The sequence below is a fragment of the Chiloscyllium plagiosum genome, chromosome 45 (assembly GCF_004010195.1).
Source record: "Chiloscyllium plagiosum isolate BGI_BamShark_2017 chromosome 45, ASM401019v2, whole genome shotgun sequence".
In the NCBI taxonomy this organism is placed as follows: domain Eukaryota; kingdom Metazoa; phylum Chordata; class Chondrichthyes; order Orectolobiformes; family Hemiscylliidae; genus Chiloscyllium; species Chiloscyllium plagiosum.
In genome coordinates, this window is record NC_057754.1 from 589,858 (window position 1) to 615,350 (window position 25,493).

General features: G+C 43.3%; 1 protein-coding gene across 3 annotated transcripts; it reads left to right on the plus strand.

Moving 5' to 3' along the window:
* Positions 1–1,222: 1,222 nt before the first annotated feature.
* LOC122544022 (serine protease inhibitor Kazal-type 1-like) lies at positions 1,223–25,209 on the plus strand. 3 transcript variants are annotated; one of them, XR_006310226.1, is made up of 7 exons: positions 1,229–1,472; positions 3,603–3,628; positions 13,828–13,940; positions 16,601–16,658; positions 24,277–24,299; positions 24,405–24,517; positions 25,054–25,209. XR_006310226.1 is itself a non-coding variant. In XM_043683036.1 (6 exons), exons 1-6 carry the CDS (start codon positions 1,421–1,423, stop codon positions 25,121–25,123), a joined length of 342 nt encoding a protein of 113 aa, XP_043538971.1. In that variant the 5' UTR covers positions 1,223–1,420; the 3' UTR covers positions 25,124–25,209. The 3 variants fall into 3 exon arrangements, 1 of the variants encoding a protein (XP_043538971.1); XM_043683036.1 differs by lacking the exon at positions 24,405–24,517 and having other exon boundaries at positions 1,223–1,472; XR_006310227.1 differs by lacking the exons at positions 1,229–1,472; positions 16,601–16,658; positions 24,405–24,517 and adding an exon at positions 1,479–1,672.
* The last annotated feature ends 284 nt before the right edge of the window (positions 25,210–25,493 follow it).

Genomic DNA, 25,493 nt, shown 5'->3' on the forward strand with positions numbered 1-25,493 from the left:
AGGGAATCATTCAGTATGTAATTAAACCAGGTCCTTTGAAAGCCAAACCAGTTTTGAGGAAGCATTCAGTCAGCTGTGAGTAGTTTGTGTAGGACCATTATCGAAAACAAAAGCAGGTCATTAGTATATCCTCACAGTTATAGACATGAGAACCTGATTTCCAGAAACTCTTCTTTTAAGGACAACTAGAGCTTGAGTAATAGTGAAAAGTTTAAATGTGTTTTTTACTTGTTGTGGACTACGAACTGAGGAAAAAATCTGATCAGGGTTTGAACTTTATGTTGAAAGTTTTCCTGGACATCATCAGCAGTTTGGGTAGAAAACAGCCGAAGCTGACTGTGTATCATCCATAAACACAGGGAACTTTAGAGAGATAGCAACAGATTCTCGAAAACAGGAGTAAATCATATTGTAAACAAGTACCCCCAGGATTGGGACAAAGGGTGAAACTTATTATCTCCAACAAGAGATTCACCAACTGAATCCTCTGGGATTCAGACCATTTGAATTCATTTATGGCCATGATATTAAAAATCCAGTAAACCTGTAATATTGGATCACATGGTCACGTTTTTGGAAAGAGTCACAGGACCAAGTTGGGCAGCACTGTTGGAGGATCAGTGCCGAGGGAGTGCAGCACTGTTGGAGGATCTGTGCCGAGGGAGAGCAGCACTGTTGGAGGATCAGTGCCGAGACAGCACAGCACTGTTGGAGGATCAGTGCCGAGGGAGAGCAGCACTGTTGGAGGATCTGTGCTGAGGGAGGGCAGCACTGTTGGAGGATCAGTGCCGAGGGAGAGCAGCACTGTTGGAGGATCTGTGCTGAGGGAGAGCAGCACTGTTGGAGGATCAGTGCCGAGACAGCAGCACTGTTGGAGGATCAGTGCCGAGGGAGGGCAGCACTGTTGGCGGATCAGTGCCGAGACAGCAGCACTGTTGGCGGATCAGTGCCGAGACAGCAGCACTGTTGGCGGATCAGTGCCGAGGGAGCGCAGCACTGTTGGAGGGTTGACGCTGAGGAGGCGCCGCACTGTCGGAGGGTCAAACCTGAGGGGAATCTCAGAATCAGGACTGTCAGAAGTGCCAACTTTTGAGATGTGACTTTAAACCAAGATCCCGCCAGATCTCTCAGAGAATATTGTGAATAAATTCCCACCGCCCCAATTAGTAAATGCGCGGGGATTGGGGTGGGCTGTCCCTCTGGACCCAGCATCTAATGTTTCTATTTCTCAGAAACTTTCAAAGCTGTACAGCGTTTGGAATGAAAGGGCGGTGTTTGGCTGTAACTCAAATCTAGGAGCAGGGAGAATACATACCCTCTGCTAGCTCTTATTCAGCCCGTCCCGATGAATAGGTTTGTGACTGACGCCTGAACAGGAAGAGGAGAAACAGTGTAGGAGCATCTCTGTGTCCCAATCACCATGAAGCTGTACAGACTGACACTCCTCCTGACACTCGTGCGGGCTGATATAGGTTTGCTTTCTCTTCTCAGTGATATTGTTTTTCCTGCATTCGCAAACTCAGTCTTCTTCAGTGGCTCCTCTATGAGTTGGTGCAAGGCGCTCTCCAAACGCAGGTTTATCCTTTGGTTGTTATTAGAAATTGCTGGAAAATTTATTGGAAGCTGCTGGCTTTTCAGGACACAGGAAATGCAACGGGTCTGTGGAGGCAAGGTCAGGGTTATAATGCTTTCCCTCCTGGTTTTAATTTCATAATTCCAGCCACATTTTATTTTTTGCTTTCTCTCTGTTAGTGTTTTAACTGTTCGGTCCAGTCTCACTGTCTGCTTCGAAGGCTTGGTGTGAGAACGTTCCTGTGGAGTGCTGTGGGCGCTATATCAGTGAAAGTTGTTCTTGTAATGTGGTTGCATCTGGGAGGGAGGGGCATTAGTTGGGGTAGCTGACGTCTGGAGAAAGAGTCAATCCTGCCCAGTTTTGCATTGATTTTACGAGCCATTTGCAATTCCCCCGTCACTGTGTTGAGTGATGTTCCTGACTGAGGTTTCTCTTCATTCCTGCTGCAAGCAGAGATGCGAATCCCACTCCAATCGCTCTGCATCGTTATTACATTTAAAATTACCAGCTAAACACAATGTTCTTTACATCCTTATGCCCAATCCTAATGTATTAAACATGGTTCATCACACACTTCCATCAAGCTTCTTTGAAACCAAAACTAATAGCGAGAGTGAGAGAGAAAGAGAGAACCAGACAGCGATAACAAGACAGTGAGAGAGAGACATTTAGAATTAAAGGTGAGACACAGGGAGAGAGAAAGAGACAGATGGACCGCAAAACAGTAAAATATCAGTAATACTTGGAAATAAATGAATGAACTGGAGGCCTGTTCTGAAGTTTACCGGAGGAGCCAGACTAATAATATTATACTGTGTTTAAAACAGAGAAAGCCAGTAGAGAGAGACATGAAGAGGGAAAAAGAAAACGTGAGATAAAGAAGCAAAGTGTGAGAAAGAAAAAACAGAGAGAAACAGTCAGAGAGAGACCAAAAGAACTATGAATCAGAAACAAAAACCGAAGTTGCTTAAAACAAAAGTTGCTAGAAAAGCTCAGCTGGTCTGGCAGCATCTGTGAAGACAAATCAGAGTTATATGTTCTGTGAAGTGTCTACCAGACCTGCAACGTTAATTTTGATTTCTCTCCACAGATGTCAGACCTGCTGAGCTTTTCCAAAACTGGGTGTAGGTTTGCTCGCTGAGCTGGAAGGTTCATTTTCAGAAGTTTCGTCACCATACTAGGTAACATCTTCAGTCGTATGGTGATGAAATGTCTGAAAATGAACCTTCCAGCTCAGCGAGCAAACTTACATCCAAAACGTCAACCTGAGCTACAAATCTTCTCAAATGATTTCCAACACTTTCAGTTTTTGTTTCTAAAGAGAGAGGTGCATAAACAGATTGAGAGAGGCACTGAGAGTGAGACAGAAATCAACAGTGAGAGAAAGTAAACACTCCCTCAGTGCTGACACACCGACAGTGCAGCACTGCCTCAGCACTGATCCTGCGACAGTGCCTGCTCCCTCAGCACTGACCCTCTGATAGTGCAGCACTGCTTCAGCACTGACCATCCAACAGTGCGGTGCTCCCTCACAGCAACCCTCCCACAGTGTGGACCTCCCTCAGCATTGTCCTGTGACAGTGCAGCGCTCCCTCTTTACTGACCCTATGACAGTGCAGCACTTCCTCAGTACTAACCCGCTGACAGTGCAGTGCTCTCTCAATACTGGCCGTCTGACAGTGCAGCATCCGCTCAAAAGCACTCACCCTTGGATAGTGGGCACTCCCTCAATCGGGCAGCTGTTCTTCAATTACCGAGCTCTTATCATTCAGTTGAGGATTAAGAGATGAGGGAGATTGCTCCACTTTTGTCCTGCCACATACATAACTTTCAAATTGAATGGCTGTAACAACAAACCCCATCTAAACAGTCTGGAATATTTGTCCTTAAATTTCTCCGCAAATGTCAATGGGTTATGATCAGTGTATATGATTGTCTCAGGCCATTCATGCTGAATATGCAGATTGTCCTGGGGTGATTTTCCTGTAAATGTATAATTGCTGACATTGTGTGTGTTTCTGTATTTCAGATGTACCAGTGCCTGCTTCATATATTGTGAGTTTCAAGATTTAGCTTTCTTTATTGGTGATGCAAATTTGTTTGTTTTGACTGTATTATGGACTAGGCTACAACCATTCAAAACATTTCAAGAAAGTAGCCCAGACTCTAGCTTTGCTAGTTGTTTTAAGCAGGTGTAATGCAGATTTTTCAGGGTATGCAGTTGGTCAACCCACATAGTTTTAAACAAAACAATATCCAAAGACGGCTTAATTTTAAAACCCTTTAGTCCTAAACTGTTAATACTCTGTAACACACACATGCATGCATTACATTGACAATAAACATGCAAACACACACAACTGCATTCTGTTTTAGTCTGTTTTACTCCTGCCACTGAACGCCTCCCTTTCTCATTCAAGTTTCGACAATGCATCGTTAATCACATTTTCTCATCCTGCCACATGCAGAATTTTCAAATTGAATGGCTGTAACAACAAACCCCATCTAAACAGTCGGGAATATCTGTCCTTAAATTTCTCCGCAAATGTCAATGGGTTATGATCAGCGTATATGATTTTCTCAGATACATTATTGGTAACATAAACATTGAAATGTTATAATGCCAACACTAAGCTCAAAGTCTCTTTCTCAACCTTTGAATATTTCTGCTGATGAATGTTCAGTTTCCTGGAGAAATACCCAATAGGTCTTTCTATCTTCTTGTCGTCTTCCTGCAACAGCACAGCACCGATACCTGTATCACTTGCATGAGATAGCCACCTTGAGTGGCTTTGCGTAATTAGATATGGCTAATACTGGGACAATGGTTAACACAGCTTTCAAATGCCTTTCGACAGTCCGCTGAAATTTGGCTGAAATTTCTTGCCTTTCATTAACAATTCTGTGAGTGGAGCAGCCACACTGCTAAAATTTGGTACGAATTTTTGATAAAATCCACTCAATCCCAGGAATTGTAGTACTGCTGTTTTTGTCAGTGGTCTGGGAAACTCCCCAAATATCTTTGTTTTTGCATCCTGGGTGGCCATTTGTCCATGTCCAATAATATGTTCCAGGAAGGTGACTTGGGCTTTGGCAAGTTCACTTTTAGCAAGGTTTATCATCAAGCCTGCCTTCTGAAATCATTCAAGTAAGTCTGATAAATGTTGCAAATGTTCCTTCCATGTGTGACTAAAAATCACCAGGTCATCTATATATATATATATATATACAACAGAATTGGGTAATCCGGCAATGACCTTATTGATTAGTCTCTGACATGTGGCCGGCACATTTTTCATACCAAATGGCATGACTTTAAACTGATGCAGTCCATTCGGTGTTACAAAACCCAAAATTGTCTTCAAGCTTTCTGACAAATGTACCTGTGAGTATCCTCTGAGAAAGTCCAACTTAGAAATATAAGTAGATTGTCCAACCTTTTCAACACAGTCTTCCAAACATGGAATCGGATATGTATCAGTCTTTGCAACTGCTTTGACTTTACGATAGTCCACACATACCATCTGGTTTGGCACCATTACTATGGGTGAGCTCTAGTCACTGTAACTCACTTTGATTGTATCGTCTTGGAGCATGCGTTCAATCTCCTTTTGATCCTGTGCCAACTTTGGAGGGTTTTATCTAAAAGACTATTGCTTTATTGGAACAGCATCTCCTATATCTACATCATGCATAATTAGGTTAGTACTTCCAAGCTTATTTCCACATAACTCTTTCAGGTCATTTCAATTTTCCTCTGGAAGGTAACTCAATAATTTATCCCAATTTTTGACAAATTCCTCATTGTCCAATTTAATTTGAAGATTGTCCAATTCAGAATCCTCTGAACTTGGTTCTTCCCACTGTGCTGTAACCAATGACACACTCTCCTCCTGCTTTCCTTCTCTGCCAAAATATCTTTCAAGCATATTCGCATGACACAGTCTGTGATATTTCTTTCTGTCTGGAGTCCTTATCAAATAGTTCACCTCACCTAATTTCCTATCGACTTAATAAGGTCCACTAAACCTTGCTTTTAAAGGTTCACCTATCATTGGAAATAACACTAACACCTAATCTCAGATCGCAAAGTTGCGAGTCTTTGATTTCTCAACTGCTTCCTGTTTCATTGTAAGCTGTGATATTTTTAAATGCTGTCTAGCCAACTCCCCTGCTCTATTTAATTGTTCCTGAAAATTTGACACGTAGTTCAAATATGCGATCTCTGAATTCTGACTTACAAATTTCTCCTTAGTCAATTTTAACGGTCCTCTCACTTCATGCCCAAAAACTAATTCAAATGGACTGAATTTGTTTGATTCATTTGGTGCATCTCTGATCACAAGAAGCACAGATGAAATTCCCTTATCCCAGTCAGCTAGATAGTCTTGATTATAAGCCCTCATCGTGGTCTTTAATGTCTTTAATGGTCTTTAACGTCCAATGCCACCTTTCTAGCACTCCCTGTGATCCTGGATGGTTCACAATAGATTTGAATTATTTTATTCCTAAATTGTCCGTAACTTCCTTGAATACTTTTGATGTAAAGTTTGACTTTTGATCTGATTGTATCTCTGTGTGTAGTCCATATATAGTGAAATATTTGGGTAATTCCTCTACGATCCTTTTAGCTGTGATATTGCGTTATGGAACAGCCTCTGGAAATCTAGTGCACACATCCATTATTAATTACAAATACTGATTCCCACTTGTTTTAGGTAGTGGTCTGATGCAATCAATTAAGACTCTTGTAAAAGGTTCCTCAAATGCAGGAATAGGTATTAAAGGTGCGGCTTTTATTACTGCCTGCGGTATTCCAATTACCTGACATGTATGATATGTCTGGCAAAATTCAGCTACAGCTGAAAATGTGTTGCTGGAAAAGCGCAGCAGGTCAGGCAGCATCCAAGGAGCAGGAGAATCAATGTTTCGGGCATGAGCCCTTCTTCAGGAATATCAGGAACATCAGGAAAATTCAGCTACATCCTTGTGCAGTTCAGGCCAGTAAAAATGTTTTTGAATTTTAGCTTGAGTTTTTCACACTCCTAAATGACCTCCTAGCAGTAGCTCACATGCCACACACATCTCCTTTCTATAACCCACTGGCAATGCAACTTGATGAAATTCTGCCCATTTGTCATCTGCCTGAATATGTGATGGTCTCCATTTCCTCATTAAAACATCATTTTGAAGATAATAACTTTCAGGGATACATTTGGATTCTTTTTCTGTGTACGCTGTTTGACACAGTTGCTTTAAATTTTAATCTTTCTGTTGTAGCTGTAATTTATCTGAGCTAAAGATGTCTGCTGTGTCAGCTATCTATTCCTGCTTTGTCTCCACCATTCGATCAAACAGGGTCTCTGGTAATTCCACTTCAATTTTCTTATCTGTACTCTTTGATCTCTTCTGTTTCAACTGGCGACTTTGTGACCTCGTTACCACACAGTCAGGAAAAATCCCAGGATGTGTGTCCTGCAATAGTTCAGTTGCCTGAGTTTCCGCTAGCGTTTCGAACGCAGTAGGCAGCACTCCTACCTGTGAACCAACTATATCATTAGTAAGGACAAATTGTATTTTTGGAGCTGAGAGTTTGTCTAGTATTCCTCTGAAAAATTCTCCACTCTTCACTGGAAACTTTAACCTCACTTTACATAATTTACCAGAGCGGCGAGGAGAGAAGGAGAGGTGAAGCGAGGGCTGCCGGGAAGGGTGAGTTTTCCCGCATTAAAAGGAACTTACCTCGGGAGTCAGGCTTTCATTTGCTGAGAGGTGCAAGGGAGGAGCGAAGGACTTCTGGGAAGTCATATATTTGTGTGGTTGTGTTGTCCAAAACACTACTCGGGTAGTGTCTCCCACCCATCCTCCTCCTCGAACCAAAAAAAAAGGTTCTGTGCGCCAGTTTGGTAACGAGTTTATTTTTTATTCCTTATTTTTTCAACAGTCTCTTTGGGAATTTAGAATAGCGGGAATGGAGGTTAGGGCAGTTGAATGTTCCTCCTGCAGAATGTGGGAGGTAAGGGTCACCACTAGTGACCCTGCTGACTACATCTGCAGGAAGTGCACCCAACTCCAGCTCCTCGAAAACCACATTAGGGAACTGGAGCCGGAGCTGGATGAACTTCGGATCATTCGGGAGGTAGAGGGAGTTATTGAGAGGAGTTACAGGGAGGTAGGCACTCCTCAGGTACAAGAAAAAGGCAGATGGGTTACAGTCAGGAGATGGAAAGGGAACCGGCAGGCAGTGCAGGGGTCCCCTGTGGCCATTCCCCTCAACAATAAGTATACCGTTTTGGATACTGTTGGGGGGAACGACGTACCGGGGAAAGCAGTGGGGCACAGGACTCTGGTACAGAGTCTGTCCCTGCTGCTCAGAAGGGAAAGGGGAAGAGGACCACAGCAGCTGTCATTGGGGACTCCATAGTTAGGGGTACAGATAGGAGATTCTGTGGGGACGAGACAGACTCACAGTTGGTATGTTGCCTCCCAGGTGCCAGGGTTCGTGATGTCTCTGATCGTGTTTTTGGGATCCTTAAGGGGGAGAGGAAGCAGCCCCAAGTCGTGGTCCACATAGGCACCAACAACATAGGTAGGAAGAGAGATGGGGATTTAAGGCAGCAATTCAGGGAGCTAGGATGAAATCTTAGAGCTAGGACGAACAGAGTTGTTGTCTCTGGTTTGTTGCCCGTGCCATGTGCTAGTGAGGTAAGGAACAGGGAGAGAGAGGAGTTGAACATGTGGCTACAGGGATGGTGCAGGAGGGTGGGTTTTGGATTCTTCGATAATTGGGGCTTTTTCGATAATTGGGTAGGTGGGACTGCTACAAGCAGGATTGTCTTCATCTGAACCAGAGGAGTACCAAAATCATTGGGGGGGGACATTCGCTAAGGCTATTGGGGTGGGTTTAAACTAATCCAGCAGGGGGATGGGAACCAAAATTGTAGTTCAAGTATAGAAAAGGTTGAGAGTAGGGAGGTCCAAAATCAAGTTTCAGGGACGCAAGATGGCACCAGCAAGCAAGAAGTTGCTTTGAAGTGTGTCTACTTCAACGCCAGGAGCATCCAGAATAAGGTGGGTGAACTTGCAGTGTGGGTTGGTACCTGGGACTTCGATGTTGTGACCATTTCTGAGACATGGATAGAGCAGGGACAGGAATGGTGTTGCAGGTTCCAGGATTTAGATGTTTCAGGAAGAACAGAGAAGATGGTAAAATTGGGGGAGGTGTGGCATTGTTGGTCAAGGACAGTATTACAGTTGCAGAAAGGATGTTTAGGGTCTCGTCAATTGAGGTAGTATGGGCTGAGGTTAGAAACAGGAAAGGAGAGGTCACCCTGTTGGGAGTTTTCTATAGGCCTCCGAATAGTTCCAGAGATGTGGAGGAAAGGATCGCAAAGGTGATTCTCGATAGGAGTGAGAGAGACGGGGTAGTTGTCATGGGGGACTTCAACTTTCCAAATATTGACTGGGAACACTACAGTACAAGTACTATAGATGGGTCAGTTTTTGTCCAGTGTGTGCAGGAGAGCTGCCTGCCCCTTGTTGGCCAGTATGTAGACTGGCCAACAAGGGGCGAAGCCACATTAGATTTGGTACTGGGTAAAGAGCCCAGCCAGGTGTTAGACTTGGAAGTAGGTGAGCACTTTGGTGATAGCGATCACAATTCTGTTATGTTTACTTTAGTGATAGAAAGGGATAGGTGTATACCACTGGGCAAGAGTTCCAGCTGGGGGAAAGGCAATTATCATGCAATTAGGCAAGATTTAGGAAACATAGGATGGGGAAGGAAACTGCAGGGGTTGGGCACATTAGAAATGTGGAGCTTATTCAAGGAAAAGCTCCTGTGTGTCCTAGATAAGTATGTACCTGTCAGGCAGGGAGGAAGCTGTAGAGTGCGGGAGCCGTGGTTTATGAAGGAAGTAGAATTTTTGGTCAAGAGGAAGAAGAAGGCTTATGTTATGATGAGATGTGAAGGCTCAGTTAGGGCGCTTGAGGGTTACAAGGTAGCCAGGAAAGACCTAAAGAGAGAGCTCAGAAGAGCCAGGAGGAGACATGAGAAGTTGTTGGTGGATAGGATAAGGGTAAACCCTAAGGCTTTCTAAAGGTGTTTAAGGAATAAAAGAATGATGAGAGTAAGATTAGGGCCAATCAAGGATAGTAGTGGGAAGTTGTGTGTGGAGTCAGAGGAGATAGGGGAAGCACTAAATGAATATTTTTCGACAGTATTCACTCTAGAAAACGACAATGTTGTCAAGGAGATTACTGAGATACAGGCTACTAGACTGGGGGTGGGATTGAGATTCACAAGGAAGAGGTATTAGAAATCCTGCAGAGTGTAAAAATAGATAAGTCCCTTGGGTCGGATGGAATTTATCCTAGGATCCTCTGGAAAGCCAGGGAGGAGATTGCCGAGCCTTTGGCATTGATCTTTAAATCGTCATTGTCTACAGGAATAGTGCCAGAAGACTGGAGGATAGCAAATGTGGTTCCCCTGTTCAAGGAGAGGAGTAGAGACAACCCAGGTAATTATAGACCAGTGAGTCTTACTTCAGTTGTTGGCAAAGTGTTGGAAAAGGTTATAAGAGATAGGATTTATGATCATCTAGAAAAGAATAATTTGATTACGGATAGTCAGTATGGTTTTTGAAGGGTAGGTCGTGCCTCACAAACCTTATTGAGTTATTTGAGAAGGTGACCAAAGAGGTAGATGAGAGTAAACCAGTTGATGTGGTGTATACGGATTTCAGCAAGGCGTTCGATAAGGTTCCCCACAGTAGGCTATTGTACAAAATGCGGAAGAATGGGATTGTGGGAGATATAGCAGTTTGGATCAGTAATTGGCTTGCTGAAAGAAGACAGAGGGTGGTGGTTGATAGGAAATGTTCATCCTGAAGTCCAGTTACTAGTGGTGTACCACAAGGGTTGGTGTTGGGTCCACTGCTGTTCATCATTTTTATAAATGACCTGGATGAGGGCGTAGAAGGATGGGTTAGTAAATTTGCAGATGACACTAAGGTTGGTGGAGTTGTGGATAGTGATGAAGGATGTTGTAGGTTACAGAGAGACATAGATAAGCTGTAAAGCTGGGCTGAGAGGTGGCAAATGGAGTTTAATGCAGACAAGTGTGAGGTGATTCACTTCGGTTGGAGTAACTGGAATGCAAAGTACTGGGCCAATGGTAAGATTCTTGGTAGTGTAGATGAGCAGAGAGATCTCGGTGTCCATGTACACAGATCCTTGAAAGTTGCCACCCAGGTTGACAGGGTTGTTAAGAAGGCATACAGTGTTTTAGCTTTTATTATTAGAGGGATTGAGTTCTGGAACCATGAGGTTATGCTGCAGCTGTACAAAACTCTGGTGCGGCCGCACTTGGAGTATTGTGTAGAGTTCTGGTCACCGCATTATAAGAAGGATGTGGAAACTTTGGAAAGGGTGCAGAGGAGATTTACTAGGATGTTGCCTGGTATGGAGGGAAGGTCTTATGAGGAAAGGCTGAGGGACTTGAGGCTGTTTTCGTTAGAGAGAAGAAGGTTGAGAGGTGACTTAATAGAGACATGTAAGATAATCAGAGGGTTAGATAGTGTGGACAGGGAGAGCCTTTTTCCAAGTGTGGTGACGGTGAGCACAAAGGGGCATAGCTTTAAATTGAGGGGTGATAGATATAGGACAGATGTCAGAGGTAGTCTCTTTACTCAGAGAGTAGTAAGGATATGGAATGCTTTGCCTGCAACGGTAGTAGATTCGCCAACTTTAAGTACATTTAAGTCGTCATTGGACAAGCATATGGACGTACATGGAATAGTGTAGGTTAGATGGGCTGCAGATTGGTATGACAGGTCGGCGCAACATTGAGGGCCAAAGGGCCTGTACTGTGCTGTAATGTTCTATGTTCTATAATTGAGCGCTTCTTGTCTCACCATGAATTCCCGTTACTCATACATTTTCTGGCAATAGTCCTTCAGAGATATATATCTCCTCATATTTCAACATCAGAGATTGAGAGTATCCTGTATCTCTTAATATTGTAACCTCTTTACCTGCTGCTCCTGGCTTATGCGAGTAAACTTTACCTTTGCATGTGTATGGTTTAAGAAGATCTGGCACTTCTTCCTTAACCAACCTCTGACCAGCTTGTACATTCTGGTGCAGATTTCTAGCCTCCACTGTGCTTTCTGTTACCATTGTAACAAAACTCACTGACTATTTCCTGTCTTCCTACATCTGGCTTCTTCTAACTCACCAACACTGTGATTTCATGTGGTCCACTTTATTGCAGTGAAAACACCAGAGCTTTTTAACTTCTCTTTCCCCTTTAAGAGTTATCCTTATGATCTTCACCAAGATCTACCTCTCCCTTTCCATGTGAGGATTCCTCTTTTCCCCAGATTCTATCCCTCACGGATTGAAACTGATTTTGGAAGCCAAACTTTGATTTATGGACCAACTCATAATCTTCAGCCATTTCAGCTGCTAATCTTGCCATTTTAACTCTCTGTTCTTCAACATGACTTCTCACTAGTTCAGGCAGTGAATTTTTGAACTCCTCCAAAATAAAAGGCTCTCTAAGAGTATCACAAGTTTGCTGTATTTTTAATGCCCTTACCCATCTATCAAAAGTACTTTGTTTGATTATTTCAAACTTAATGTAAGTTTGACCAGGGTTCCTCCTTAGATTCCTGAAATATTGTCTGTAGGTTCCTGACACAAGCTCATATGCACTTACGATGGCTTTCTTCACCTTCTCATATGCCCCGGGTACCTCCTCTGATAGTGATCCAAATACCTCACTAGCTCTACCTACATGTTTTGTTTGGTTCAGCAAAATCCACATGGTCACTGGCCACTGCCTTTGTTTAGCCACCCTTACAAATGAGATGAAAAAGGCTTCCACATCCTTCTCATCAAATTTAGACAAAGCTTGAACATATTTAAACTTTCTCACCAGGCTTTTGGCTACCGTGAGTTTGTTCATCCTCACTCTCTTCCTCACTGAACTTACCTTCAGCCTTCATCTCCATCCTTTTAAGCTGACTTTCCTGTCTAAGTGCCAATTTCTGAAGTTCAAACTCCCTCTATTTCTTCCTTTACTCACTCTCCTTTTCTCTCTCTTCTCTCTTTCTCCCTCTCCCTCTCTTTCTTTTTCTTTTTGTTCTGCTAAAGTGATTCATTCTTTTTCTCTTTCCTCTGCTTTTAATCACAATTCCTTGGGGTTTTTTTTTTGCCTCTAACTCAATCTGCTTTTTTTCAATTGCATTTTAGCCATCTCTAAAGATTCTGATGGTATTTCCAGCAAATTCTCCTTTCCTTATGGAAGGAGGCAGCTCCAGCTCCAGATTGTCTGCTAATTCCAGCAGTTTGCACCTTAATCACCATTTGTAAAACCCGTAAAGTCACTTCTTCCACCCCCTGAAAACTCTTGGTGACTGAAGGAGCCATTGCTATCCCAAGCAATGGTTAAACCAACCGATTTCAACACCAGAACAAAAGACACTAACACCTACCACTCACTGCCTTCGAGTCCAACAACCTGAATCCCAAATCGGAACCGTAGAGCAAATCCCACAAAGATCCCCCAGTCTGTTATGGACCAGGCCAGATCCCCTCAAAACATTTCAAGACAGTAGCCCACACCCTAAATTTGCTAGTTGTTTTAAGCAAGTGTAACACGGATATTCCGGGAGAGATGTCACTGGTCAATCCACTTAGTTTTAAACAAAACAGAATTTATTTCCAAGATTACCAAGTGAAACACAAACAGAAAAGAACATAATACTGAATAACTTAACCGATCCAAAAACCCAACAGATCATCCCAACTTAATGATGCTGTTCAAAATACTTGGAACAATCCCCATAAACACCCCTTGGGACAAAAGGTAACATCAAACACAGGGTGTTACAAGAGAGATGTCACAGAGAGAGGAGGATCAGCGTGGGCCTGCTTCTTTGGATCCAGCAGCTTTACAACTGCTTGACTGCTTTCAGTGACTAGCTAGACCAAATCAAACAGAGAAAAGGGAGAACTGGCCACTCTCCTTTCATTGTACAAATGTTTTTATACATTTGAAACCCCTTTTTCCTGAGGCAGTATCTGTCAGCTATAATCAAATTAATCCTAAAACCCATCCAAGCCCAGACTTTTCGGAGTCTGTATCTTTTACAATCTCTCTGAAAAATAAACCAAGGACACCATAACCTTGTTAAAGAAACAGCATCATCACAACTGTTAATAAAATGTATACATTCAATCTCTTATAGCTGAAGTGTTCCCAGTTCCCAACACACGAACATTGCAATGAGGATTCTGAATTTATTTGTGGCACAGATGGACAGGATTATGGAAATGCTTGCATCCTTTGTGAATATAACAGGTAATGAATGTAAAGAAAAGACCAGATGTGATTCCTTTTGTTGTAAAATTTAAGAACTAATTGTTAAACTTGGAATGAACCACAGTTTGACTACACATGGAGTTACTATAAACAGTTCTGGATTTTGAGAATTGTTACAGTGTGACGAGAGGAAAGTGCTGGTAATCAAACTGCACAATTCACCAGTCAGAACATTCATGTAAATGTATTGATTCAATCACCGACTTAGCTAATTGCTCCCCATTGCTACAGGTATTCCTGAATAATGGTGACTTTCATCAGATTTACTTAGTGAACTCGAAATAATCCATTGATTATGAAACAAAACCTATTTTTAAAAACAAGTGTTTAAACTGGTTAGCACTAAGCTATAGTCCAGAATTAGAATGATATCATTGTTTAATTCCAAACTAAGCATACTCACACAATACAAAAGACAACGCAAATCTACAGAGATGATGGTTAAAAAGGTCCGGGAAAGAAAATGCCCTTTTTTGCCTATGGTCTGAAAATAAAAGATAGAATTGGATAAATTCTCACAGCCCAGTGTGTTTCTTGTTGATGGAGTCGAATTGGTAACAGTCTGATGGAAGACGTCCCAAATAAGCTTTGGCTTATTCATTATCTTGACTAGTTTGTACAGCTTCTCAGGCTGTACAAACTAGTCAAGATAATGAGAAATAGAAATTTTATTGAGTTCCCAAAAGCTTCAACCAGTAAGACGATGAGACCAGAAGACCATAAGACACCAGAACAGAAATTAGGCCATTCAGCCCCTCAAGTCTGCTCCGGCATTCAATCATGGCTGATACGTTTCTCAATCCCATTCGCCCACTTTCTCCCCTTAACCTTTGATCCCCATGACAATCGAGAACTTATCTATCTCTGACTTAAATATAGCTGAAAATGTGTCGTTTCTCCTCTTAAATATACTTAAATATACTCAATGACCTGGCCTCCACAGCCTTCTATGGCAATGAATTCCATAGATTCATAATGCTCTGGCTGAAGAAATTTCTCCCCATCTCTGTTCTAAAGGGTCTACCCTTTACTTTAAAGCTGTACCCTTGGGTAAGAGTCTTTGCTGCAAATGAAAACACCTTCCCAATGTCCACTCTGTCCAGGTCATTCAGTATTCTGTAAGTTTCAATTAGACCCCCCCCAACCCCACCCCCAGGACAACTAGCCATTTGGATACAGAACTAGCTTGAAGGTAGAAGACGAGGGTGGTGGTGGAGGGTTGTTTTTCAGACTGGAGGCCTGTGACCAGTGGAGTGCCTCAAGGATCGGGGCGAGGTCCACTACTTTTTGTCATTTATATAAATGAATTGGATGTGAATATAGGAGGTATAGTTGGTAAGTTTGCAGATGACACCAAAGTTGGAGGTGTAGTGGACAGCGAGAAAGGTTACCTCAGAGTACAATGGGATTTTGATCAGATGGGCAAATGGGCTGAGGAGTGGCAAATGGAATTTGATTTAGAAAAATGCGAGGTGCTGCAGTTTGGAAAAGGAAATCAGAGCAGGGCTTATACAGTTAATGATGAAGTCCTGGGGAGTGTTGCTGAACAAAGAGATGTCGGAGTGCAGGTTCATTGTTCCTTGAAAGTAGAGATGCAAGTAGATAGGATAGTGAAGAAAGCATTCGGTATGCTTTCCTTTATTGGTCAGAGCAGTGAGTATAGGAGTTGGGAGGTCATGTTGTGGACATACAGGACATTGGTTAGGCCACTTTTGGAGCAGTGCATGCAGTTCTGGTCTCCTTCCTATCGGAAAGAAGTTGTGAAACGTGAAAGGGTTCAGAAAAGATTTACAAGGATGTTGCCAGGGTTGGAAGATTTGAGCTATAGGGAGAGGCTGAATAGGCTGGGACTGTTTACTCTGGAATGTCGGAGGCTGAGGGGTGACCTTATAGAGGTTTACAAAATTATGAGGGGCATGGAGAGTATAAATAGGCAAGGTCTTTTCCCTGGGGTCGGGGAGTCCAGAACTAGAGGGCATAGATTTAGGGTGAGAGGTGAGACCACAAGCATGGGCCCATCAGTATCAAACCATTCTGAATAAATCCAATGGGAAAATTCAGAAGAAGCATCCTCCCTGCCCAGAGATTCTGTTGGGGGTGGGAGTGGGGGGGGAGGGGCAGTGCGCGAAATTTGGGACTCGCTCCCACAGGAAGAGGTCAAGGTGCGTCATGTTGACATGTGTAAGGGATAAACACCTGAGGGAGAAAGCTACAGATGGACAGGGTGAGATGGAGATGAAAGTTTGGGTGCAGAGGTGCAAGAAGTTAAAATTCTGAGTTGAAATTTGCGGTAAATATTCAAAAAGTGTAAGAGTGTTTGTGGGCAGCTGGTGGTAGTGACTGATTCCAACCTGAAGCCTTTGCCTGTCGATAAGGCTATGGTGTTCATCCTGTTGCCACTGTGCCAGTCCTGATACAGAATTAAAGACAGTGGGACTGCAGTCCCAGTGGAATCTGAAACAACACTTAGCTGGTTCCGTCAATACCAACTTGTGCCTTGGCATCAGATCACAAGCCCGGCTCTGATGTTTCCTGCTGACGGGCCCAAGGTGTGACTCTGACATTGGAAAATTCCTAGATATCTTCATATGGATGGGAGATGTTCGATGGCTTGATGGTTGTCTTTGTTTCCCCTTCAGGCTGCACAAGAAAGATGTTCGCGTCCAGCACCTCGGATTCTGCACATGTGCTCAAAAGGCAAGGAGGCAACCTGTTAATTAAACCAAGCTTTCACAAAGAGAAATCTCTCTCAGAATGGTTTCTCCTTGAATAAAGAAAGTGGACCATGAACTGTTTGTGGCATTTCCTTTGTCTGATAGGAATGTAACAGCAGGGGTAAGGTATTCGGTCCTTTGAACCCATTTCACGATTCAGTGAGATCATAGAAACAGAGAGACCTAGGGAACTGCAGGTACTTGGTTCCTTGAAAGTGACATCGCAGGTAGTCAGGCTGGTGAAGAAGGCATTTGGCATGTTTGCTTTTGTCAGTCAGAACACTAAGTACAGGAGTTGGGATGTCAAGTTCCACCTGTGCAGGACATTAGTGAGGCCACTTTTAGAGCACGACATACAATTCTGGTCACCCCGCTATAGGAAGGATGTTGTTAAACTTGAGAGGGTGCAAAACAGATATACAAGGATGTTACTAGGAGGGTTTAGATTATATGGAGAGACTGGATAGACTAGGACGGTTTTCACTGGAGTACAGGAGATTGAAGGGTGACCTTATAGAGGTTTATAAAGTCATGAGGGGTATAGATAAGGTTAATAGTAAATGTCTTTTGTCCAGGGTAGGAGTGTCCAAAACTAGAGGGCATGGGTTTAAGGGGAGAGGGGAAATATTTAAAAGGGACCTAAGGGGCAAACTTTTCACACAGAGGGTGGTGCATGTATGGAACAAGCTGTCAGAGGAAGTTGTCGAAGCTGGTACTATTACAGCATTTAAAAGGCGTCTGGAAGGGTATATGAATAGGAAGGGTTTAGAAGAATATGGGCAAAATGCTGGCAAATGGGACTAGATTAATTTAGGATATCTGGTCAGTGTGGACGATTTAGACCGAAGGGTCTGTTTATATGCTGTATGACTCTATGGCTGATCAGGCCACGCTCTGTGCTCTACTTTCCTACAGTCCAGTTGCTCCATTCCAATCTCAGACTGTGTTGGACAGATTGTGTTAGCAGCAGTTTCCAGGTACATTCCCAATGGAGCAACAATCACCAACCTGCCATCACATCCAATACGTCCCTCAATCAAACCTTCTTCCACCAGCAGGAGCCAATAGGGCTCCCCCTGTAACTGGAGCCCTGGTAGGGCTAACCCTCCACCTCACACTTGTCCACAGTGAAATTCATCTGCCACTTCTCTGCCCAGTCCACCAACTTGTTTTTGCCCTTGCAAATTTCTACAACCACCTCACGGGTTACAACTCTCCCAGATTTTATACAAACTTTGACATTGTCTCCTGCACATCGACATCGAGATCATTGACGTATTTCAGGAAAAGCAAGGGCTGTAAAACTATTCCTTTGGGAACTCCACTACAAACCTTCCCCTGGCCCGAAAAATATCCACTGACCATTACTCTCTCTGTTTTTGTATCCTTCGGATAACTTTGAAGGTATGTTGTTTCTGTCCCCACTTTTTCATACTTTCTTACTGTATTAACCACCTGAAAATCAGCGCATATCAGATCAACAGCATTACTCTCATCAACCCTCTGTGTTACCTCAACAAAAATCCCCAACTAATTAGTTAAACGCATTTTTCCCATAGAAAATCTGTGCTGGTTCTCCTTGATGTTCATTTGTCCATGTGACTATTCTTGCATTCAGAATTATTGGTTTGAAAATGAAATCTGCCTTCACGACCACATTTCCCTTTCTCCCTGTGTGGTTGGTACTCCCTACAAAGATGTCCTTCAGCAACTCCATCACATCTTTGACCCTTGGCACCAGGGAGGCTACACACCATCCTGGTGTCATGTTTACTACCACAGAAACCCCTGTCTATGGAATTCCCAGTCCATGGAATCCACTGTCTATGGAATCCCTGGTCACTTTTGCCCTTCTGTTCCTTTATCTCTCCCCAGCTCCTGCACAGTGGAGACAATCTTGATGCCATGAGCTTGTTTCTATAGAATCCATAGAATGTCCCAATTCATTTGGCCCCGCAGCTCCACATCAACCCATTGGACAATATCCCACCCAGACCCATCCCCCTACCCTTTCCCTGTACCTCTACATTTTCCATGGCTAATGCACCTAACCTACACATCCCTGGACACAGGCTATTAGATTAGATGGGATTGAGGTTCATAAGGAGGAGGTGTTAGCAATTTTGGAAAGTGTGAAAATAAATACATTCCCTGGGCCGGATGGAATTTACCCTAGGATTCTCTGGGAAGCCAGAGAGGAGATTGCCAAGCTTTTGGCTTTGATCTTTATGTTGTCACTGTCTACAGGAATAGTGCCAGAAGACTGAAAGATAGCAAATGTTGTTCCCTTGTTCAAGAAGGGAGTAGAGACAACCCTGGTAATTATAGACTTGTGAGCCTAATATGGTTATGGGTAAAGTGTTGGAAAGCATTATAAGAGACAGGATTTATAAGCATCTAGAAAGGAAAAATTTGATTAGGGATACTCAACACAGTTTTGTGAAGGGTAGGTCATGTCTCACAAACCTTATTGAGTTCTTTGAGAAGGTGACCAAACAGGTGGATGAGGATGTGGTGTATATGGATTTCAGTAAGGTGTTTGATAAGGTTCCCCACGGTAAGCTATTGCAGAAAATACGGAGGCATGGGATTGAGGGTGATTCAGCAGTTTGGTCAGAAATTGGCTTGCTGAAAGAAGACAGAGGGTGGTGGCTGATGGGAAATGTTCATCCTGGAGTCTAGTTACTAGTGGTGTACTACAAGGATCTGTTTTGGGGCCACTGCTGTTTGTCATTTTTATAAGTGACCTGGATGTGGGCGTAGGAGGATGGGTTAATAAATTTGCGGATGACACTAAGGTCAGTGGAGTTGTGGATAGTGCTGAAAGATGTTGCAGGTTACACTCACTGTTCCACTCACTCACTGACACACTCACACACTCTCTTACTCACTCCTTACACACACATTCACTCACTCTCACTCACTAACACTGACTCACTCACTGATCTACACACTCACTGATCCACTCACTCAATCAAATTCACACTCACTCACTGACTCACTCACTCACTCACTCTAATTCGCATTCACTCACTCACACACTCAAGCACATGCTCGCTCACTATAATTCACACCCACTCACTCATCCACTCACTAAGTCATACACTTCTTCACTTGCTGATTCATTTACTCACTGACTCACTCATACACTCACTCACTCACTCACCCTAATTTGCACTCATTCACACACTCGCTTACTCAGACTCAGTCACTCTAATTTGCACTCAGTCATCCACTTTCACACTCACTAAGTCACACTCACTCACTCACTGATCTACTCACACTCACTCACTCATCCACTCCCACACTCACTCACACTCACACTCACTCATTCAATCTAATTTGCACACACTCACACTGACTGACTCACTCTAATTCTCATCCAGTCACTCATTCACTCATCCACCCACTGACTCACTCACACACACACTCACTGATCCTCTCACTCACTGACTCACTCGCACAATCACTCATTCACATACTCAATCACTTATCCACTCACTCACTCTATTTCGCACTCACTCAGTCACACACTCTGTCACTCATTCACTCACTCATCCACTCTCACATTCATTCTAGTTCACACTCACACACACTCATTCACTTACTGATCCACTATCACACTCACTCACTCTAATTCGCACGTACTCACTCAAACTCACACACACACTCACTCACTCTCTTACTCAATCGCTCACTCACACATTCACTGACACACTGATCTACTCACCCACTCACTGAGTGATCCACTTACTCACTCCCTCACTCACTCACACTCACTCACTGAATCCAATTTGCACTCACTCACACTGACTGACTCATACACTCATTCTAATTCTCACCCAGTCACTCATTCACTCACTCACTCATCCAACCACTGACTCACTCACACACACACTCACTGATCCACTCACTCACTGACTCACTCGCACAATCACTCATTCACATACTCAATCACTTATCCACTCACTCACTCTATTTCGCACTCACTCAGTCACACACTCTGTCACTCATTCACTCACTCATCCACTCTCACATTCATTCTAGTTCACACTCACACACACTCATTCACTTACTGATCCACTATCACACTCACTCACTCTAATTCGCACGTACTCACTCAAACTCACACACACACTCACTCACTCTCTTACTCAATCGCTCACTCACACATTCACTGACACACTGATCTACTCACCCACTCACTGAGTGATCCACTTACTCACTCCCTCACTCACTCACACTCACTCACTGAATCCAATTTGCACTCACTCACACTGACTGACTCATACACTCATTCTAATTCTCACCCAGTCACTCATTCACTCACTCACTCATCCAACCACTGACTCACTCACACACACACTCACTGATCCACTCACTCACTGACTCACTCGCACAATCACTCATTCACATACTCAATCACTTATCCACACACTCACTCACTATTTCGCACTCACTCACTCAGTCACACACTTACTCTGTCACTCATTCACTCACTGATCTATCCTCACATTCACTCTAATTCACACTCACACTCACTCACTGATCCACTCTCACACTCACTCACTCTAATTCACACTCACTCAAACTCACACACACTCACTCTCACTCAATCACTCACTCACTCACACATTCACTGACTCACTGATCCACTCACTCATTCACTCACACTCTCATTCAATCTAATTCGCACTCACTCACTGACCCATTCACACATTCATGCACTCAGTCACACATTCACTCACTCACTCTAATTCGCACTTACTGATCTACTCACTCACTTTCTCACACTCACTCACTCACTCATCTACTCTTACACTCACTCACCTTCTCACTCACTCACACTCATTCACCAATTTGCTCTCACTCACTCAGTCACTCAGGCACACACTCATTCACTGATCCACTCACACACACTCACTCACTCCCTCACTCTCTCATCACTCACTCACACTCACTCACACACTCACTTACACACATGCTTACTCATTCACATACTCATACACTCACACTCACTCACTCTCTCAATTTGTCTCATTCTATCTCCACCTTGGCCCAGCTGTTTATCCATCTCTCCATCCATCGCATTTCACAATAATGCCACATCCCCGAGGGACCCAGTGTGTGGGCAATCATGGGGCAGCTTCGAACCACTTTCAGTGTTAATGGGAGAGGAGTAGGGCAACTCTCTCTGACCCGGAAAGAAAGTGGCCATAGTAACGAGAGAATTTCCTTGCTCTCTCTCATTAATTGGAACACTGCCTGGTTTCTCTGAAGGATATAAAATTAATTACTTGCAGCGTGGAGGACAGGACATGGCTGCAGGAATGTCATCAGTTGTAAAGTCAAGCTGCTAGACAGCATCTGGAATGCATGAGGATACTAAGGAGCTAAGTCTCTCTCAGTTAGAGAGTAGTTCTTTACCAAGTCATTATTTTACCCTGTGAGATTCCTCGCCCTCACAATCCACTTCGTCAATCGTTTAGACGTGACAGGACTCGTGTAGACTGTATTCTCTGAGGAGACAGCAGGTCACAGTTCAAATGTCTCTTCAGCTCAGCAGCTTCATTCCTGAGATATTCTCCAGCTGTGTGAGTAATCTGTCGCTAGGCATCAAACGTCCAGAATCTGTCCTTATGGTAACTTTATACAAAGTCAATTATTGCTCTTTGTCAAATTGCTTACATAATGAATATTTACAATATCATGAATGAATGGCCTGCTTTGCTATGAAAATGATCCTACATTTTCATAGAATCTCTACAGTGTGGAAACAGGCCAGCCAGCCCAGTGGGTCCATGCCAACCCTCTAAAGGGCATCCTACCCAAACCCATCCCACAATGCATTTTCTGTGGCCAATCCACCCTAGCCTGCAATCCCTGGACACTATGGGACAATTCCCATGGCCAATCCGCCCTAACCAACATATCCCTGGACACTATGGGACAATTTCCCATGGCCAATCCACCCTAACCTGCACTTCCCTGGACACTATAGGACAATTTCCAATGGGCAATCCACCCTAACCTGCACATCCCCGGACACTATGGGACAGTTCCCATGGCCAATCCATCTTAACCTGCACACCTTTGGACTGTGGGAGGAAACCCACACAGACAGGGGAAAATGTGCAAACTCCACACAGACAGTTGCCCAAGGCTGGAATCGAACCCGGGTCCATAGCGCTGTGAGGCAACAGTGCTAACCAGTGATTACCTTGTTGTTGACCTGTTGTCTGCTAAAGTTACATTCTTTATAATAAATTGTGAATTTTTGTTTAAGTTATAAACTTGATGTCAAGATCTGTTATTTGTAAATTCTGGTTAAGAACAATTGAGCAATTTTGAGGGTCATGGAATGGTTTTATTTCATAGTGCTGTGAATCTAGAGATAGTCAGGCTGATTTGGTTTAGCTTGCTGTCTAACACTATTGAGAACTTATTCCTCCAAATCAACAGCCCCTGGGGCCTCTGCTGGGGACCCTTTCATCTCCTGACAGTCTCAGGTTCCCCCAGGAAATGCTGGGAAGCAAAAAGGTCGAAGACTGATGAGTAAAGAAGGCTCTGCTCTGAGTCAGAGAGGTGCAGACTAAAACAAGATCCTGCTAGGTTCAGCTGTCTGATATACTACAAGTGTGGCATCTCTCTGATTGACTGACACAATCTCTCATCATCTACAGACTCAGGACAAATCTCTACAACTGCTCACATCCTGACAACTGCCTCACCTCCCTGATCTTGGACTCACTGGCGATTGATTCTGAATTGTGGAAGGCCTTTGATTTTTATGTGTTTAGGCAGCACATATCTCATTTCAGCTCAGACTGGGGTTGTTTAGTGAAAGCTAGCCATCTGGAAGTGGGGAATATAAGAACTGTATTGTGAAAAGCCTAGCTTTTACCTGCCACTTGCTGTTAAGGTTCAGCAAGCCACACTTTTAAAAAGCTTTGAAGCAACACTTCAGTCACTCGTTCATTGCAATCCAGGCAATTTCCAAGCAAATAGCTGTTGACAATCACACAGGAACAGGATGTCTCGTGATATAAATACTTGCAGTGTCAAACCAGTGAACTCACTTCCAGCAATCTCACAATGAAGATGAATCGATTGTTTCTCATCACTACCTCACTGCTTTTTATAGCGGCTGGTGGGTAAGGTTCATCTCTCTGATGGTCTGATACTTGCAACTGAATGGGAGAGAGTGCTTCCTGATTACTGAAGTGGTCTTTGCAACTGGAAACATGCCAAAGTGACAAACATCTGAGCATTTACCGTGATGCTGTGTAAGAGATGGTGACTGCAGCTATCACTATGAACAAGAAACTCTGCTTTATCCTGGGACCACTAAACAAACCAATTCCCATTGTGAACGTGAGCTATGAGAATTGGGGCATTTTTAAGGGGTGATTCTGTCTTAGTTGTTAATTGAGACATTATCAGTCCCTGTATTGCAGATTATTTACCTGTGCTTGTGTTAATCTTTGGTGAGAATCCTCACTCCACTTCCAAACGTCTTCCTGCTTGTTAAGCAAATGTTTCAAGTGAACTTTGAGAAACTGTGCCCTATGTTACTAACTTTTTCCAATTTTTTGTTTCAGACCAGCCAGGAGCAGGTATTGAGGTAAGATCTTCAGAAAGGCAGTTTCTGCATGTTGGGGAATGTATGTTTTGTTTTAAATGTTGTTACTAGTTGCTATCGTGTTAATTCTGGAATAATTTCTTGCAGTTAAAATGTGATGATTATCCGAAAATCCCAGACTGTCCATCACGCTACATTCCCCTCTGTGGAACAAATGGCAAGGATTATCTAAACCCCTGCTATTTGTGTCGCCACAACAAGTGGGTAATCTTTATAAAGTTTCTTGTTCAGTAATTCAACACCTCTGCAAAATCTCACATTGCAAATGAGGATGGAAATAAATTGGAATTTATAGATTCTCTGAGTGATCTGTGCGTTTCAAGAACAGTGTCTTAGTGCCAGTCCTTTGTATGATTTTCTGAATGTCTGCAGAAAGTGCTGGAGAAACTCAGCAGGACTGGCTGCATCTGTGGAGAGAGAAACAGGGTTAATGTATTGAGTCAATATGACACTTCTCTGTAAAATCAAAAGTCCTATTGAAGTTGAATCATTAACTCTGCTTCTGTCCCTACAGAGGCTGCCTTACCTGTGGTGCATCTCTAATACTTTCTGTTTACATTTCAGATTTTAAATGCTGAATATCTTGTAGCTCAATAGAGTTGGGGAGGAGGAGGCACGAGGGGTTAATTGTGTTTAAAAAGTGGACATGAGGGCCAGGTATTAGTTATAGCAAAGTGGTTGTGGGTGAATGGCCTTCCTATTACATTTTCATTGTCACTGTTCATTCCGCTTCCAGGAGAACCGGAGAGAATGTTGCAATCTTACATGAAGGATTCTGTACCTGTCACGACATGAAACTCAGTTAAACTTGAGTTCCAGCTCAAATGGAAAGACAATATTACTGAATCTGTGTGTGCGTTGGATTACAGTGCCAGTAAAAAGACCAACCCAATGTATGCCTTGGTGTTTTCCTTGTGAACTCATTCTTGAGACAGTGGAAAGGGAGGATGAGAGGTTCACAGATAGTTCTGCATTTACAGTCACCTGCCACATCCATCATCAGCAGATGATTTGATCAGAGTCAGGTAACCACTGCTACATGGTCTATTACACGGTCTGAGTGTGTTGGTGACACCCCAGTGGGTAGCACTTCCCACAATACACGAATGTCACTGGGTTAGTATTACACCCAGACCATTACTCCAGGGACAAATGGTTCAAATCCCGCAACAGCAC